Here is a 19,862-nt window from a genome sequence, read left to right as displayed (position 1 = left end):
GTTTTGGAGACCAGAATTGACCACCCAGATCATGCGATTTAATGCCGTGGGACTTTTTTCTTTGGGGTTTTTTGAAGTCTAAGGTTTATGCCAATAAGCCGATGACCACCCACGCCTTGAAGGGGGAAATTGAGCGCTATATCAACGAAATTTAGCCACATTTATGCAAAACCATCATCAAAATTACTTCTTGCATGAATTTTGGGACATCCTTTACATTTCATTTTAAATTTCTTCTGGATCTTAAAATGGGAGTAGTTTAGAGGCAAGATAGTAAAGCAAACAACTGATTTAATATGTGTACTTTTTACCACTCTTTAGGTTAGATTTTATCCATTCTCTAACCTATGAAGAAACTGTAGCTCAAAATAAAATAGCTAATTACTCACCATATGTTCAACACTTATAATACTCATAGTAATTTTAGGAAATCAAAACTATTACTAGTATGCTCCTTTTTGCACTTGCAGAGGCTGACTGAAGCTGTGGGGGTTGGTAACCTTGGAACATCCCCAGCAGGCTCACTGTTTCCCTAGCTGTAGATATGTAAGTTGATTTGGAGTGTCTGCTACATCAGACATTGGGTAGAAGAGAGAGTCACTACTTTTGTGGCAAAAAGTCAACTAAGAATTGAAGCCAGAATATTTAAATTTGGTTTCTGTGTCTTACACCAACTTCCTTAAAGGATTTTCATTTGAGTGTGATAGAAGTCAAATGTAAAAAAGACATTAACCCCTTCCCCGGCAGAAACGTGTATACTCGTTTTCACAAAATGTTCTTTTTCAGTCGTCGACGAGTATACTAAGAAAATATGGTAAAAAAATATGGTTTATAGGAAGACGAGTTACAAACTGTTTTCATAACCAGCATCAAAAATACTATATAGAACCAAAATAAAAAAATTAGTCTGAAAAAGAAACGTTTTTAACAAAAAAATTGTTGGGGAAGGGGTTTAAAGTAGGGATAATAGGATAAGGCAGGATAAACGAGTCAGATGTACCCTCTACTTTATAAGGGTAACTAGAATCTGTGATGGACTGTCGCTGGGTGGGTGTTATAAAACTTCATAAACCTCAAGGAAACAACTTTCTTAATGATTGCTCACCTCCCCCCCCCCTTTTTTTGTTTGCAAAGTTTCCTGTAGTGTGTGTGTGTGTGTGTGTGTGTGTGTGTGTATTAACTTTCTAGTAATTGTTAAAAATCAAAGAAATAAAATATAAATTAGTTTGCAATTTATGATTAAATGAGCTAACTCGCTAAATTAAGCCTACAATCTTGACAACCACTACAATTTAGTTCTTGAGTCATTCTTTATTTTAATTACGTCTAATGTTCATATATATTTAATGTATCTATTGCCAGGGTGTAGTTGCTGTGGAGATAATGAAATTTTCCAACTTTTTCATAATTTAAATTTTAGCCAGAAGTGTTAACATCTTTTATATTTATTTATTTGCACTTAAGAAATAGTGGTAGTAATTTAAAACTCACTTGTTCTGGTTAAAATAAATGTTTCTTCACTGATCCCATTTGTTATGTTTCAGGCAGATATGCATTATGATGTATAAATGAAACATTTCCCTCAGAGTCCCAAGAGTTAATGAGTGTATTCTGTTGCTGGGTATTGAGCATCTAGTAGGTGGCAGGCATTTTTTCTGGATGCTGAGGCTAGGATACAGGAAAGACACAGGGCCTTTCTCTTTGAGAGGTGGTATAGCATTAGTGGCTGTGAAGGGAACTTTGAGTGTAATTTTCTAGCTATGTGGCTGTAGGCAAGTTGCTTAAAAATCAGTCTTACTTTTATAAAACATCCTTAAAACAGGTATAATAATACATCTACTATGCAATTAAACATGAAAATGTGTATACTAGTAAAGTGCTTGGCAGATTATCCGATATAAGCCTATTAATTATTAGCTGCATTATTTTGTTGTTTTCAAATATATGCCTATTAATGGTTTAACCAAGCAATTAGCCAATCAGCAAACATTGATTGACTGACCATGGTTTCTCTAATTGTGTGTTAGGTTGTTAAGAGCAAGGGAACTGGAATCAGAATTATTGCAGAAATGTGCTTATTGGGAGTTTAGAGTCAGAGCTTGTTGAATCACTTGAGACAGGTGGTCTACAAAGGAGGTTCCCATCTGAAGAGTTCTATCAGCAAGTGATATTGAAGCCATGTATGTTAAACAAACCAAACAAGTGGGCAATTTTATGTTTGGGACAGGAACCAAATCTTGGTGGTTTATGCATCCTGAGATGAGGAATAGAGCCAGACATGCAGTAGGTAATTTATAAGTAAATTGTGGATAAAGAGGTATCTGTGTTTGCACATCCATACATAATCATGTATATATGTAGATAAAGAAATATGGATAACATATATATATATATATATATCCTATATAATGAGAGGGATATGCTAATTAGCCCTGATATGCTAATTAGTCATGGCCAGATATGCTAATTAGTCATGACCAGTATGAAAATTGACCATCACTCCAACACACAAGATGGCCACCACAAGATGGCCAACAAGGAAGGGCAATTAGTGCAGGCTGGGCTGAGGGACACACACACACACACACACACACACACACACACACACGTGCATGAATTTCATATATATATTCTGTGTATGTTTTTGTGCACGCGCACACACGAATTTCATATATATATATATTCTGTGTATGTTTTTGTGCACGCGCACGTGTGTGTGTGTGTGTGTTGGCCTAACTGGGGGGAATAAAAACAAGAACACCAGATAAAAATACATTTTCAGTGAAAAAAGGCCCTAGGACTTATAGCCCAAAGATTACTGTCTGAGCAATGCAATGATCTTAATAAATGGGGCCTTGTGGGTTGAAGGGGTTTGTAATGGCCCTTGGCTGTAATCAAAAGGGAAGCCTTTCTTGTTTACTTAACAAAGCCTTATTCTTGCAGGCCCATCCCTAACATAAATATGTGATGCTACTTATGCCACTGACACACACTTCCCCCCCTTTTTTAAACATGTTGCTACTAATTTAATTTGACTGCGTACTTTGGTTTAGGTCTTTGTTTCTTGTCATGTTATTACTTGGTAAACTAAGAAGTGTTAAAATTGAATCAAAATTCATATTACAGCATTAGTACTGTCTGCCTTAATTAGTAGTAGAAGATGCTGTCTATATATATATATGTACCAAATAACTAGCTTTAGCATATTTTTCTCATGTATTCAGTGGTGATATGTGGTACAAAAATACATTTTTTCCAACATCTGATTTTGCTTTAGCATCAAATGTTATTTTTCAATTTTACATGACAAAGATATTAAGAATTGTGCAACCCACAGAATTTTTACATATGCAGTTAAGACTTTATTATGAGCTTCTTACCAGAGAAAAAGCTCTCATGAAAGGGTACAGATAGAATTTTATTCCATTTATAGTATCATTAAAATTTATTATACCTTTTGCTTAAAATTTTAAAGGAAAATTGTTTGGTTTCTTCTATTGTTCTAAAATGATCTTATTAATATTAAACTTTATATTCTTCTGGCACTTACCTCAAAACTCATAATGTTGTTTATTCTATCAGAAATATATTTTTATTGGTTTTACTGGAATCTGTGAATCATTGAAAGAGTTAGTGTATAATTAAATCATTTTTGCTCAGCAAGTCATCAAAATTGACATACTAAAGGTTTTAAATGTCTTATCTATACAGACACGTATCTGATTTAATTAAAAAATACTTCATTAACACAGGTATGAGTTTATTAATGACACTGGCCAGTTTTTTTAGAGCTTTCCAGATAATTCTGTCATATAAGTATTGAAGGATTGATTTTAATTTTGAACATGTTTACATAATATTTTTGATAAAGCTGGTGCCTAAAATTAAGAAAACATTATTTGTTAAGGTATTCTATTTATACTCTGCATATTCTCTCCCTCCTTTTTATAAGTATGGATGTTTCATGAACAATATATACAGTATTTTGGGCAAGTATAAAAGCAATGAGAAAAATGGTATAAAGAAAATGTTAAACATTAAATTGTTTTTCTAAGCCCAATGCAAACATAATAAAACATTTATTTTCATTTATTAGTGAAAGAATAATATAATTTTACTGACTGCTCATTTCTATAAATTCTGAAATTATAGGTTTAAAAATAGTTTTGTCTTTAAAAGGGAACACTTAAAAATTATAAAACAATAGAATTTCATTGTGAAAAATGCAGGGCATTTTGTAAGACAATATAACAACTCACATGTAATCTCCCACCTAGCATTTTAAAAATGTGTGTTTTAGTGAAATTCTCTTTACGGTTCTTTTCTACACAGACAGACACACAGACTTCACTTGGGATCATGCTCTGTGCTCTGTGCTCTGTGCTTTGGGATCATAGCTGTGTACTCTGAATTTACATGTCATTGAACATTTTTTCGAAATCAAGTTTATTTGCCACCCAATATTTTATCTGGCAAATGTAGCATTATTTTGTAGTTGATTACATTATTTGCTTTTTTCTCTATTTTAAAATTATAGATCAAGGTATTTTTTTAAATCCTCACCAGAGGACGAGAGGGAGGGAGGGAGAAAGGGAGGGAGGGAAGGAGTGAGAGAGAGAGAGACATTGATCAGTTGCCCTCTGTACACCTTTAAACTCCCTGACTGGTGATCGAAACCACAACCCAGGTGTGTGCCCCAATTGGGAATCAAATCAGCAACCCTTTGATGCACAGGACGACACTCAACCAACTGAGCTATTCTGGCTGGGCTCAAATAATTTGTATCCTCTATGATGTTTTATCCTCTATACTTTCCATATTTGGAACTCTCATTTGTATTTGTTACTGCTTTCATTCTAAGCAGAATTATGAGAGTATGCTTCTTGTCACTAGAGACCCAACCCTGGAGAAAGCCAGAGGCTAGATACCTACTCTCCTCATTTTACTTTTCTCCTTCAATCTACCAGTAGTCACAACCATATGTGGAATTTCTCTGTTACAAGAGATACTGGTACATGAGTACACATACCTTGTAGTTATAGGTAGCCATGGCGATGCCGAAAGATTCTTCAGTACTTTCTGTTTTTTGCCCTCCCTCCCAAAAAAGTCTGTGTTAACTTTTGTTTTTAACAGGCATTATCTCACAGTTTACAGGGTTGCTCTGAACTGTTGTACAAAGGTTTTATTTCCTAAAACATTTGTCATCGATGTACTTATAAAGTGTACAAGGACTTTAAACAATATGTACTCCCAACATATTGGCGAGTTAATTACAGGTGAGTTAATTTTGGCCCAAAGAGTTAATTGACTTACCCAGTTGCTCCCAGTTGTCCATTGGTATAAATGGGAAAAAGACTCAAGGTTTATCAATCTTATTTTTTCCATTGTATCAGAATCTATAAGAACCATTTCTGGCCAATATATAGATTGTGAAGGTTATCTGGGATACTTAGCTATCTTATGTAATACTTACTTGTTTCCATAGTTATACCTAATTCCTTTTAGAGGACTTTATTTTCTATTATTAGTGCTTTCAGGATATGACAGTAACTACAATGAAACAATTAGGAGATACCTCAACACCACAAATGGTGACATGTCCAAGGCTATAGCAGTTCATAGGAACTTAAGTGTTGAGAAATGTGTATTGGTTCCTTCCCATGGAATCCTTTGTTTAAATCATTTGAGAAGTGGCACCTTGCAACATGTTTTAAGGCTATGGCCTTAAAACTGGCTGGATAAAAACACTTAGGAAATAGTTTTCTTGTGCAAAATGTGGATATTTGAAAAATGATAATTATTATTCTCATTTGCAAGTGTAATGATAACACCCATTTTTACAGATGGTGGAGACTGAGGTTGAGAGTATATTGTGACTTGCACAACATTGCATAGCTTGTGGTGGAAATAGGATGTGAACACAAATTCCTTTTATTTTCCCCCTTTATTTACTGCCAGTAGAATGACTCACATTGTGTCTTTTCATTGCCCTCTTAATGTTGAATCTAAATTTAGGGTTTTTATATTCAACAGATTACCATATACTCTTGGATTCTTTTTAGCCTGACACAAACTTTGGAGAAGGAGTCATCAATGATTTTGTTAGAAAAATCTAATTAAAACCTGATATTGCCACATAAAAGAGATCAGGAAAAAATGAATCAGTGTTGTTTAGTTCAGTGTTTCAGTTCTAATTTGACCATCTGTTTAGGATTGCCATTTTTCATGATGTGGATAAATATATATGATTGTCATATGTCTGTTCTGTAAAATGTTTACTACTTTGCAAAATCACAGTTCCACATTTTTTTCTAAAAGCTCTTTGATAGTAGAAGGCAGAATTCTCTGATTTCAAATTCTTTTCTTGAGAACAAGAAAGAATAAAAGCAAATGAGCTGTTGACTTCTAACATTTACTTTAAAGTTTACACTATAGGCCATTTTTAGACAGACTGTACTCTTTGGTGCTTCATCCATTTTAAATTGTGTGAGTAGAACAAAGTTGTAGCTACCACGAATTAATTAGGAGGCAAATTTAAATCAGATACTCTAAATAAACACTAATTAGGATCTTATGAGTAATTTCCTGTCATATTTCTGTCATCTTAAAAAAAACCCAGTGAAAATAATAAAAATGGTCCAATTAAAGGTACACTTATAAATTTTGTGTTTGTCATTTACAAAGCATTTTTAATTGAACCACTTGCAGTCATTAAGTCCTCAGTAGTCCTTAACTTCTACAGAGAATTTACTGAAACATCAGAGTGCTTATGAAACATTGTATGAAACATTGTGCCAGATACTAAGAAACAAGTTTAGAATGCAAAGGTCAAGTGACTATACAGTGTGTGTGTGTGTTGGGGGTGTGTGGGGTAGGGCGGACAGTTATACATACAGCTATGCAGAGGGAGGGGCAAGAAATAAAGGTGAATCGAAGTACAGTTGGTCTCTACTTTCCAAACTGAAGCAGGTGTGAAAAAGCCATTTTCAAATTCTGTTACTTTGATAGTGACTTCTCTACCAACCATTGACAATCAAAGAGTTTGATTTTAAATGAATTTAAGGAGTGAAATTCACGTTTGGGTCTTTATTTCTCCTGATTTGAATTTGATTGAGAGGCCTGCCATTTAATCCTAACTCACCAAGTGGTTGATAACTTACAAGGGCTTGAGAGGAAAGTAGTTCTGTATGGGCACTTAAAAAGCCTGAACTATTAGTTTGATTTCATTTAATTTTGAAATTGTGAGTGATACCCCTAGTATAGGAATTAAACTGAATAGGCCACATGAAGAGTTCTATATTATATCTTTCAGCACTTTGCTTAAGTTAAGAATTCCTGTTTTGCTTTGGTGGACCCTGTAAGGGAACATAAGATGAATGTCCAGGTTTATTTTCATTGAGTTTTCTCTCATTACTATTTAAAATGCTTGTTGATTCGGTCTGTTTTGTCATTTAATGGTAAACAAGCAGTATTCTGTAAGTTTTAAGGAAAAAGAAAACAGCTAGGACGTGCTTATTGTATACATGGGTTTTATTATTTGAAGATTTGTTTTTAAACTTTTCTTAGCATGTTCTTTTATAAGAATAAATGCATGCTTAAGCATCTTTTAGGTAAAAAACGAGGAGGGGAAGAAATTCTGGTGGTTTTTAAAGATGCTGTATGCTTATAAACATTTCTATGGAGATGAATGATACACTCCTTTTTCTTTTGAAAATTAAACAATGTTCATCCCAAATGCATAATTTGAAACTTTAGTTGTTTGTTTCCTTGTCTATGTTTTGTTTCAGAAATAGAAAGGCATCAGAACTGCTTATTTTAAATAATGTTATTTCTGTTTCCAGGCATTTGACTTGATAGAAATACATAATTACAGAATTGTCCTACAACTTAATAAATACCCTTTAGAGATATATTTGTTTCCAACTTTGTATATTAATATTTAAGCATGTATCCAATATATATCCGAATACCTTTTTGATTATGCTGCCAATGATCTTTGTATTGCTCAATATTCTCCTAGAAAATGATCTTGAAAAGCCTGATGCAAAAATAATTTACTTACATGGGGTTAGAAGTGTAAATTTGAATTTCCATTTTTTGTTTCTCTCTTATGGATAACTTTCCTTAGCCTGCCCAAGACCAAGTAGGTTATAGATTGGAAATTCTTTCACACAAAAGGTTTAACATGCATCAAATTCATATATGCAGTGTTCTAATATATCATCATTTTTTTCTGTTAGCTTTACGATTTTACCAATGCTCTCAGTTCTTACTCTTCACATACTATTAATCGTAACTTCTTTCTCTTCTTTGAAGGAAACTGTAAAGCATCTACTTTCAGCATCTACTTTCAGAAGACGAAGAGCATATCTAACCCACAAAACAGTAGCATTTTTATTTCAGGAAACCAGTCTTCTAGTATTAACTATAATGTTATTTTGCTTACTAAATACATATAAAGAACCACCTTATGCTTTCATACATGGACAGTACTTTATTCATCAGCAGCTCTTCTTGGTTTTGTGCTCAGAATTTATTCTGCATCTGATTATTTCTTACCCCTGGCAATTCTCTCACTTTTGTGACATCAGCTTGCCTGGACAGTCACAGTAATCTGCTACTGAAAAGATGATTGCCCTCAAACTGAAAAGAAGTTTGCTAATTAATTTATTGAAAAAAACCAGCTTATTGAAACATGAAAAGTCGAGTTCAGAGATTCTGTTTTGTTTTTAATTATTGCATAGTTGGGATCTACTATGGTTGGCATATAGAGAATATACTAAAAAAATGCTTGTGGAATGAAAGGAAAATAAAAGGATTTATCTGTTCCAGAAAATTTATTGACTGCCTTCTATGTGTAAGATATTCTCCTAGGTGCTGGGATATTTAAATGAAAAAGAATTAGATTTTTTAACCTTGAGGAAGTCACAGTTTGGTGAGGGGACATATATGAAAGACACACATAGTAGTAAGTGGTATAGCAGAAGCTCATAGAAAGTGCCAGCAGAGCACAAAAGGGGCACCTAGCCTTCCTAAGAGCTGAGATGTTCTGTCTTGTTGCAACATCCATGTGGGTAAGGAAGGAGGTGCATGTTATTGGGTTTTTATAACAAGGAAAAACATTCAGTCTTATGACCTTTCCTGGTCCTCTTTATTCCTCAGTATTGTTGGGTTCACAGAGGGCGAGGGGTATACGTAGGACAATCCATGGGGACTTTCAAATTGATCAGAACGATAGGATTTTAGAATTATGTTACTTTTGTTTTTGTTTCTTTTTGATACCAATGGAAGTGTTAAATAGCCATACTTAGAATTTAAGAAGCCTACTGTCTTAAAAGATCTTTTGTTTTTAAGAAGTACGTTTGCAAAAAGTAGTTATGGTGTGACCAGCACTTAAGGTGTTATTTATTTATTGGCCATTTTGCAAGACAGTTTGAACTGCAGTGTGGCAATTTTCCAGATTAAACGCTTCTTAAGTTTTCTGTAATGTCCATAGTAGATCCTTCCCATTGAGTCATGCTGCTGTTTCTGCTTTCGTTGGTGTTTCATATTATATCTCAACTTCCTTACAGCTGAGTCAACTCTGTTGGCATAAGTAATGTGAGCCTTCTTTAGAGAACCAGATAAAAGGCTTCCAGACAGATTCAATTTTTGTTCAGGATAGTTTCATTATTTGCCTTGTAATCCTAGTGTCCTGGATTTGAGGCTTAGGCATACAGTTATCTTGTGTTACAGAAATACTCGTCCCCAAAACTTTTTAGGTGACGTGTCCAGGTCTAGAGTTTCAACAAGCCATGCTCCCAATAACTTTGAATTACATTGTGCTAGTTTTTATTTCAGACCTTATTACAGGGTGGAGCAAAAGAAGGTTTACAGTTGTGACTATTACAAACAGAGTTTATTCTTGTATTATAATTTATTAAGTATTGTATCATTTTCCATAGGAACCACTGTAAACTTACTTTTGCCCCGCCCCATATTATTTAATCTTTTTTTTTTTTTACCTCTTTTCCCATCTGCCCCTGCTGATGGCTTTGGGTATCAAATATTGCCACACTTGGTTATTCAAGTTCATTTTCTGTAAAAGAAAAACATTAACATTGTAAATGAATGATTTATTTAGTTGGGTAAGTGTGCTTTATGTTTCTGTTAAGGTGTGTGAAGAATTGTTTTCATTTCATGTAATAACCATCTTGATCAAGCTAGTCAGCTGTGTGAGTGTGTGTGTGTATGAGTGTGTGTGTGTGTGTGTTTGTGTATGTGATGAGACTGTGAGCAGTATAATTTTTCATTTCCTTTAGAGGTAAATATCAATAAATACAAGCTTTTCCTGTCCTGAAATGGAAGCTTCTTAAAACCCTGCTGTCTGGACAGTGGAACCACACGTGCTTAGTGTGTGGTTAGTATACTTACTAATTAAAATTTTCCAAGAGCAGATTTCATGTGTACGTCGGGTATGTCTCTAGTGTGGATGGAGAGCCCTAAAAGTTTAGGATATTGTGTGTGCTTGATGAGTGTTTTCCTCTTTTTATGGTTTATTTTGACTATGTCTTATGTTTTCTAATGATAAGGCTCATCCAGAAATAATTTTTTAGTTATTCTTTCTACTTTAGCCCTACATTAGTCTCCACATAACCTGCTGATGACTTTTCTCTGTTTTTCATACTGGCTTTCTAAAGTTCAGTTTTACAATTTTGACCTAGCATTTTAACAGCACCAGTCAGAGAGTCAGGGAACTCAAGGCATGGGTTTTAGGCTCTTTGAATATAATCAAGTTAGTTAGTCTGTCTGAACTTTGGTTTCCTCATTTGTAATATTAAGGGTAACATTTGTAACATTTATTCTCTAATCAACTTCAGCCATGATATAGATGATCCCTCTTCTTGGATTATATAAACTGCTTTGGTCAGCTTCTTCTATATCTATCCCCACAAAGAAGACCCTTATAGTCCCAAGATCCAGGTATCTGCATCCATTTGTGCTGAAAAGATTAACCGTGTTTCCCATATTCTAAACAGTATCTAAAATGCCTTGTCCTACCTCCGGTTCTCTAGAAATATGGTAGCTGTTTGTTGTAGAATTCTTGCACCCTTTAAATTCATTGGAAGCCCAGGGAATAGCCATGACAGTGCCTAAATATTATCATCTTCCCTTATTTATCGACTAGAGGCATGGTGCACAAATTTGTGCACAGGTGGGGTCCCTCCCAGCCTATGAGGGCTGTCTCCCCAATCCCAATCAGGGCCGGCTAGGGGGAGGGACCGCGGGAGGTTGGCTGTGGGAATGCACTGACCACCAGGGGACAGCTCCTGCATTGAGTGTGTGCCCCTGGTCAGACTGATCATAGCTACTGGCTGGTCGTCGGGTTATCCAGTCGTCAGGTCATAATGGTTGCTTAGGCTTTTATATGTATAGATAGATATGCCTCCAAATCAGCCAGGATGCCTGGATTACTGTCAGCCTGTCACCCTCCTACCCCTTCCATAGAAGTAGCTGTGCTTGCTCCACTGGTAGAGCTATTTCTGAAACATGAAACCAGAGAGAAAGAGTGAATTTATTGGGTGTCACCATTAGTATACAAATGGATATTCTCAAGTCACAAACAAAACAAAACTGATGAAATTTAATGGAGATATTTGTTGGCTCAATGAGGCCAAGGGCCTTATATATCTCATTCATTCTGTCCCTAGACCCAGAATGTCTCAGCATAGTAGGCCTTCCATAAACATTTGTTGAATGAGGGAATAAATGAAACAATTGCATAAGTACATAGTGGAACAGCTTACTTAGCTCCAGATGTAGAGTCCTGGAGCACATGCTGAGGATAGAGAACCAGCTAGGGGCCATATCTGTAGCCTCGTTAAGTAAAAAAACATGTATCTTTACCTGGAGTGTTAGAAGATTTAGTAGGGGTGGAGGATTCATTTACTTATAGCACTTAGACTAATGAGAAATTTTACAGTTTTGTCAAGTGTTCGGTTCCTTGAAATTTGAGCTGGTCATATAGGGGTTGGATCACCTTCTGTCAGATGTGTAAAAGAAGGGATTTCTGAAAGAACAGGTAGTTGAACCCCGTGTTCTTTTTGAGTTCATAGTTCTGAGTTTTACTTTGAAAGGAGATTAGATAGGACATGCTAACTGTCTCATGGAGGACAGTAAATTGAATAATGAAATTTTCAGTTTTTGCTAAAGAAATTGAATTTATAGGGCTTTTTCTGACATGATCAACATTTTAAGGATATCAAAATATGGAAGTAGTTTTGTCTTCTTTTTAATAAGAGTCAAATAACAGAAAAGTGACAGTTGGTAAAAGAAAGATGGCTGTGAGAAAAATGAGAACAGAAAGATCAATTAGAATGCCATTGTGAATTGCCTGGGTTTAGACCAGTGATGGCGAACCTTTTGAGCTTGGTGTGTCAGCATTTTGAAAAAACTAACTTAACTCTGGTGCCGTGTCACATATAGAAATTTTTTATATTTGCAACCATAGTAAAACAAAGACATATTTTTGATATTTATTTTAAATATTTAAATGCCATTTAACAAAGAAAAATCAACCAAAAAAATGAGTTCGCGTGTCAGAGGTGTCTAAACCAGTCATAGGTTCGCCATCACTGGTTTAGACTATGAACAGTTGTCCTTTAAATACATCAGTAACCCCAGGTACTAACATCACACCTGTGTATGTGCAGAGGAAACCTCCTAGCACACCTGTGTAACCTCTGACTGTAGAGATCTTCATGGTAATTAATGAAATTATCTTTCCAGTGTTGAATTTGAACTTCAAAAAATGTTTAAATCACTTATGCAGCAAAGTTGGGGAATTTAAAGATAATTATAAATGTTTTGTGGTTTCCTGAAATAAGCAGTTTATTGAAGAAGACAGGTTGATACATTTTTTAAAAACTATAATATGAATTATGTGTTGTGGAAACATTTTATATTGGGTGATTAAAAAAGAAAGGCATCTTGAGGATAAACTTTGAAGGATAAGAAGTATAGATGGCAGGTATACCCACATGTGGCTCCTCCCATACAACTCTTTGAAGTTGCGTTCTTTCAAAAGGAGCTGGTAGCCAAGAGATAGCATTGATCTTGGTGTGTCCTTGTTGTTATGTAGCAGCAATACAAAGGCAAGGATCCTTACCTAGAGACTTGACAGTAGGTTGCTTTCTAGTAAGTAAACTACAAAATCATCAAATACTATTCAGAGACAGGATGCTAATTTTTCAGAAGGGCTCCCAGATGAGATCAAGATATCCATATATATAAAGAAATGCCATATTAATGAGGACGGAGAGTGTGTCCGGATCCAAATGAGGACAAAGCAGAAAGTTGGGGAGATGTGTTTGGGCAGTCTCCAACTAAACACTGTAGATGGACATGCGAGGCTGTTATTTCTTGTTTATTAAGTAACATTCTGTAGAATATGCCTTTTCATCTAGACTGGTCTACAGGGAGGAAATGTATTGGTTATGCTGACATGAGCATTCTGTTCCATATGGCAGTTATGGTCCTCATTGTAAATTAATGTAGTTAATTGGTGGCATTCTAGTTTGCACATTAGTCTCTTGTAAATTTAGTGTTACTCTACTGCTAAAAGTTGACTTAACTTAGAGTACAAAAAAAAAAAAAATCCAGTTCCTAAGTTTACAAAGTTGAAGTCCAGACCAGGATGATGTACTGAAGACAAATGCTGTCTCTTGGCTGCCAGTTCCATTTGAAATAGTGCAACTTGAAGTAGTGTTGAACACATCAGATTGATCTGAAGAGACACATGTAGGCATATTTGAGAAGCTGCAAGAGGTTAAAGTATGAGAGGATGGAAAAGAGGGTGATGAGGCTGGAGAAAAGGGCAGAAGACAAGTTGTGAAAGAACTGTTCTTTGGGGCAGAGGGTGTTTCATTTATTTTAAAAAGTAAGTTGAATTGCCTGGTGGCTGGTGTGGCTCAATGAGTGACTCTGACCTATGAACCAGGAGGTCACAGTTTGATTCCCTGTCAGGGCACATGCCTGGTTTGTGGGCTTTATCCCCAGTGTGGGGCATGCAGGAGGCAGCTGATCAATTATTCTCTGTCATCATTGATGTTTCTATTTCTCTCTCCCTCTCCCTTCCTTTCTGAAACCAATAAAAATATACTAAACAATAAAAGTTGAATTTAAAGGAAATATGTGTGATTATTCTGCTAAAATATCATTCTACTTTTCCTCTTTATTTTTCATTGAAAACATCTCTTTGTTATTTTAAATTCAAGCTGGGTTTGCTGACCACATAATCATCCTGCTTGTGTTATGTTTATTAGGGTAGGTAAAGATGATTAGGCTGTTATGGAATGTCTGAAGGCAAAACCAGCCAGCATCATGACTTTGTCCACCATTTACACTTACAATTTTAGTGAGTCTGTTTTTTTCCCTTCCAAGCCTTGTGCATTACAACTTGGATTTCCCTGGTAATGAAATTGTGTAATCATGATTGAAAATTGTTCTGCCTACAGGGGGCCCCCAAGTCCTTGTAATCTCTTAAAGGACTCCTTAGAAATCCTTTTTATTAAATATACTATTTGCTTACTTGAAAAGTAGCTCCATCTTGCTTTTATCAAATTTTTATGACTCGAAGCAATTATGGAGTATGACTGCATTTGAAAACTTAAACTTTTAAAAAATGATGTTTTGATGACATAAAAATTATAACACTTATTTTTTTTTCTTAAATGAAAAAGCTGACATGATCTTATTTGACATTTTGTAGTGTTTTACTAAATTTTTGGTAGTTCAAAGTCAGTTATAGTATCAGCTTTTAATCTGACCATTAATGATATTAAATTATTAAGTGATATGGGATTTTTTTCAACTTTTACTTTTGGTTGCAGATTAACTATAATTTTCTTTGTCAGTTATCCCTTACCAGTTCTCCCAATGCCCTACTTATGAATTCTTTATAAGTTGGCCTCAGTTAATGAGTAGGCAGAAGGTTTTATTCCAGTAAAGGGACTGACAGAATTAGATCTGTTTTCTAATGCATTTATTTAAGTTGGTTGTTTGGATATTACAGGTGTTTCTTGCCTCCACTTAATAATTGTTTTTATTTATGAATGCTTTAGGAGAAACATATAAGCAATGAAGAAGAGCACTTAAGGAGGATGGAAGAGGCCAGATTGCAGCTCAAGGATCAACTTCTTTGTCTGGAGACTGAACAAGAATCCATTCTTAGTGTAATAGGAAAGGAAATTGATGCAGCTTGTAAGACCTTCTCCAGGGACTCGATGGAGAAATTCAAAGTAATTATGAGTTCTCATTGTACCTTTCACTTAGTTTCCTTATATCTGTATATCTAAAAGCCTAAGTAACCACTGGCTGATTGGCCGACCGACCAACCGTCCAGTTGCTATGACACACACTGATCACCAGGGGGCAGACGTTCAACGCAGGAGCAGAAACCACCAGCATGGAAACATGGAACAGACTGATGAATCTCAGAGGGAATGGGGGAGGGAGGAGGGCAGGAAGAGATTAACCAAAGATCTTATTTACATACTAGAGGCCAGTGGGGTCCTTCAGCCTGGCCTCTGGGGATCAGGCTGAAACCAGCCCGGTGCATGAATTTGTGGACTGGTGGGGTCCCTCTGCTTGGCCTGTGATGATGGGGCCGAAACCAGCTCTCCAACATCCCCCGAGGGGTCCCGAATTGTGAGAGGGCACAGACCAGGCCGATGGACCCCACTGCACCAGGCCTCTAGTATAACTAACAGAGGGCACAGACCAGGCCGAGGGACCCCACTGCACCAGGCTTCTAGTATAACTATAATAAGATTTTAATGTATGGTTACATGGTATTTACATTTTTGTTTGAGAAAGTTTTAGGAAAGAAAATAACACCTTGCATTTTTTTGGAATGAGGTACTGTATCTATTGCACAGTTCTGGTGAGAGAACATGTGCTGTGATTCCATTGAATTGTCTGTCTCACATTTAAAAGAAAATGTCTTACAAGAGAGGCAGCAGTTCTGGCTAAAATGCATAGTTGGGTCAAGAGGCCTGGATTTTGAATTTTTCATTTTCACAGGCCATTTTTGTTGTTGGTATACTACTGGCCAATATCTATTGAGCACTAGTTACATTACAGGAACTGTGGTAAGTATGTTGTATGTAATCTCTCCCTTAATCCCTAAACCATCCAGTCCAATAGGTACTCTGATTAAATCCATTTTTTTTTTGACAAAGAGAAAGCAAGATTTGGAAGGGTTAAGTAACTTGCCTCTGGCCATATATCTAGTTAAATACTAAAACTAGGACTGAAAAACCTTGGGAGTCTAACTCTGGAGCTTAATCAAGTAACCACTATGCTATTTGCCTTCCCCATTTAAACAAAGTATGTTTAATTTAGCTTTTCTATCTTTAAAATGGGATATTGATTGCAATTCAATTTATAGTCCTAGTGAAATGATCAATAAAAACAGAAGTAATCATGGGTGTTCTTAATTTCTTCAAGGTAAGCACTTCTTATTAACTCTAGGTTCTAGTACTGCTATATTACATACAGAGAGCATTGACAAGCTATCATTTACCACTGTATTTAGTTCATTTGATGATATGATATTACTAAAATTATAGGATCAGGCATAGGGCTTTTTAAAAATCCTCTTCAGCTGTTTCTTTTGTCATTCATCCTTTTCCTCATATACAATAACTATTCCATTTTATAGTACTTTCCCCATTTTTTTCTTACCATTTTTTTTCTTGGTTTTCTTAAGTGGTGTTTTAAAGAAAATAAAACTATAATTCTACTCGTGAAGTCGAAGGTGTTTTAGTATTTGACTAACAAAAATATTTCAACTGTTAGAATTTGGTGGAGTTGGTGGAATTTCTATGATATGTATTTATCTGTACATTTTTGAAATAAATCAGATGTCAGTTTAAGAGGACTGTGAGCCAAATATGAGCAGTAATTGGCTTTTGGGGAAAACTAACTCTTTTAGTCTTGTTATAGGGCCTGCTATCATTCTGGTTTATTTATATTTTATTGTCTAATGCTGCTATATTTGTATAATATTTGTTGTGTTTACATATATTTAAAGCATGTGTGACCTTGAAATCCTAATTGCATCAAAAAGAATCATATATTACCAAGGAAATGTTTATTCTATATTTAAGTATTTATGTCAGGACAACTTGTTTTTGGTCAAGTAGAGATATAAAAATGGAAACATTTGGATCATGCTATAAGGTATATAAACCTTGTTATGGTTAATTATAGGCTAAAATATAGTTTGCATATAGCAAGTTGCTTAAATTTTCCTTCCATCTAACATATTCTGAAAAGCACCCTATTTTTCTTTAGGCTTTCAGTCATGGAATGATTGTAGTAATGGGTCTTGGCACCTTTTCTCTTGGAGAGAGACTAATTCAAACCACGTGATGGGTGGAGATAAATTTAAAAGAATGGGCATTTTTTCAGTGTTTTTTTTTTAAGACCACATTTTTTTTTTCTCCATTGTGGGTCTCTTTCTGTTTATACCTTCTGTTGTTTCATTTCTGTAAACTTGAAAAAAAGAATACACAAGAACATAACATTTTCTCTCACCTCAAAGAAACCACCCTTGGGTGTTTGTTAAGATAAATTCTTTGCTTTGTAATTCAGAGATCTATGGGAGAGGCGATCCTTGTAAAATGTTTTAAAAATGGATTAATTCCAATTCTTTGTCATTTGCTGACTTTTTGAAGTATTGCTGATGAAATTTTCAGCCATTTTATGTAGAGAGCGACTGTTTTATGGAATGGATTGAATAATAGATATGTAACAAACAAGTCTAGGGAAAGTCCTTGGGGATATTGGTATTATTTCTAATTAAAATTTTCTTTTTCCAGTCATTATACCTATTCTACTTTAGTAAATGTCTGTAGTGTTTGAAAACTTAAGGGTAGACACTTAATAAACCACGACCATTATAAAACATTTAGGAAAATATCTGAAGTGAAGATACATCATTTTCCCAGACCAGTCTTTGATAATTCAGGAGCTTTCCCATAACACTTGGTCTGAGTATTCATTTATTTGTAAAGCATAAAGAGGATAGGCTTTGGATCAAGACTTTTTTTTTTTTGCCATGAACTAGAGTGCTTAGAAATATTTTCCTTGAAAATATAGGGAGAGAGGGCATGAGAGTTTGGTAGGGGTCCAGCTGTGGGCAAACTACGGCCCACGGGCCTGATCTGGCCCGTTTGAAATGAATAAAACTTAAAAAAAAAAAAAAAAAAGACCGTATCCTTTTATGTAATGATGTTTACTTTGAATTTATATTAGTTCACACAAACACTCCATCCATGCTTTTGTTCCGGTCCTCTGGTCCAGTTTAAGAACCCATTGTGGCCCTCGAGTCAAAAAGTTTGCCCACCCCTGGGTTAGACAGTGAAACAGTAGATGAGAGAAAGGTTGGATATGAGAATACAGCATTTCTATATATGACATGTGGTTGGCACTCATTATCATTTTTCAGATGCTGAATGAATTACCTGATGATGTTTCCTAAGGGAGAGATGTGCTCACACATAAGGAAATATGGAAGTATTGGAGAATAGGAATAAATATCTTTTGAAGAGGAGTAGGGTAGTTTTAAGAGAACATTTCTAGAAAGAAGTCCTGCAAAAATATCATAGGTTCAACAAAAATAGGAATTGAGAAAAAAATTTGTATTTATAATTGTAAAATCATTGACAACCTTTGAATACAGTTTTATCAGTAATAACACAGAAACAGATGGCAGTGAGTTTATAAATGAGTTCGTGTGAAGGGAATCAGGGCAGCTGGCATAGACAACCTACTTATTGTGGGATTTTGTTATCATCATGAGATATAAAGGAATGATTCCATGATTAGTTTCTGTCATTTCTACATAATCATAAATGAGACAAAATGGCCCTCATAGTATAAAATTAAAGAAGGATAAATGAAACAAAGAATTAAGTTTCTGTGTAATTACATCTCACCCACTGTCAAATACAAGGAGCAAGACTGAGAAAAAGAAACAAGGAAAATATGAAGTAAACTGGTTTAATCAAGGCTGCATGGGAATCAGCCTTAGCACTTGAGAGTTAATTCATGTCTCTGTATTTTAGCTAAATGTTTACATTTTACATATACATATATAAAAACATTATATATGTGTGTGTATATATATGTACACACACACACACACACATATATATATGTATATATAGACATATGTATATTTACATAAATAGAAATGTTAAATCATGTTTTAGAATTGATTACTTGGTATGAACTGTCTCCTTTCTAAACCCTTAAGTTTTAGACACTTAACTTTTGTATGTTATGGTGAAAATTTTCATTTAGGGAAATTCATTTCAGAGAAAAATCTCCTTTTAATAGACTATTCTCTCTCTCTCTTTCTTTTAGTTTTTTTCATCTGGTCCTGACATTAATTATGACCCACATCGCTGGTTAGCAGAAAGCAAGGTAATTGATCTTTGAATCTTAAAGTTATCATAATGTTTATGAGCTTCAAGGGGTCTATTTGGGCTAGCCATATATTTTTGTCACATAATGAGCATGTGAAGCTGTAGTACTTTATTGCTGAGAAAGATTATTATAGTGCATTATGAAATCTCCATGTTTCTTTGACTTACCATTGAAAAATTAGCTTAAATGTATAGGGATGGGATGGAACGAAAAAGGAAGGTAAAACTGTTGAAATATTAAAATTAGACCATCAGAGAGACAAGTTCTTGTGCCTTTTCCTTTGGCTAAAACAATGTCTCTGGAGTGTACAAAGGTCAGGGCAGCTGTCACCACTCTTCATTACACATATATACTTATCCTAGAAGCCCGGTGCATGAAATTTGTGC

At 35.1% G+C, this 19,862-nt stretch overlaps 1 protein-coding gene across 7 annotated transcripts in view; it reads left to right on the top strand.

The window, feature by feature from the left end:
- Positions 1 to 19,862, top strand: part of CEP128 (centrosomal protein 128kDa) — a 397,477-nt gene that overhangs the window by 189,202 nt on the left and 188,413 nt on the right. For all 7 annotated transcript variants that reach the window (XM_015558069.1, XM_015558067.1, XM_015558065.1 and 4 more), the window contains 2 exons: positions 15,102 to 15,278; positions 19,414 to 19,473. In XM_015558069.1, the coding sequence (XP_015413555.1) occupies positions 15,102 to 15,278; positions 19,414 to 19,473 (237 nt within the window). The remainder of the gene's footprint in view (positions 1 to 15,101; positions 15,279 to 19,413; positions 19,474 to 19,862) is intronic.

This window comes from Myotis davidii, unplaced genomic scaffold (assembly GCF_000327345.1).
Source record: "Myotis davidii unplaced genomic scaffold, ASM32734v1 scaffold309, whole genome shotgun sequence".
Taxonomy (NCBI): domain Eukaryota; kingdom Metazoa; phylum Chordata; class Mammalia; order Chiroptera; family Vespertilionidae; genus Myotis; species Myotis davidii.
The sequence above is the reverse complement of the archived record's forward strand: the minus strand, read 5'-3'. Positions and strand labels throughout refer to the sequence as shown.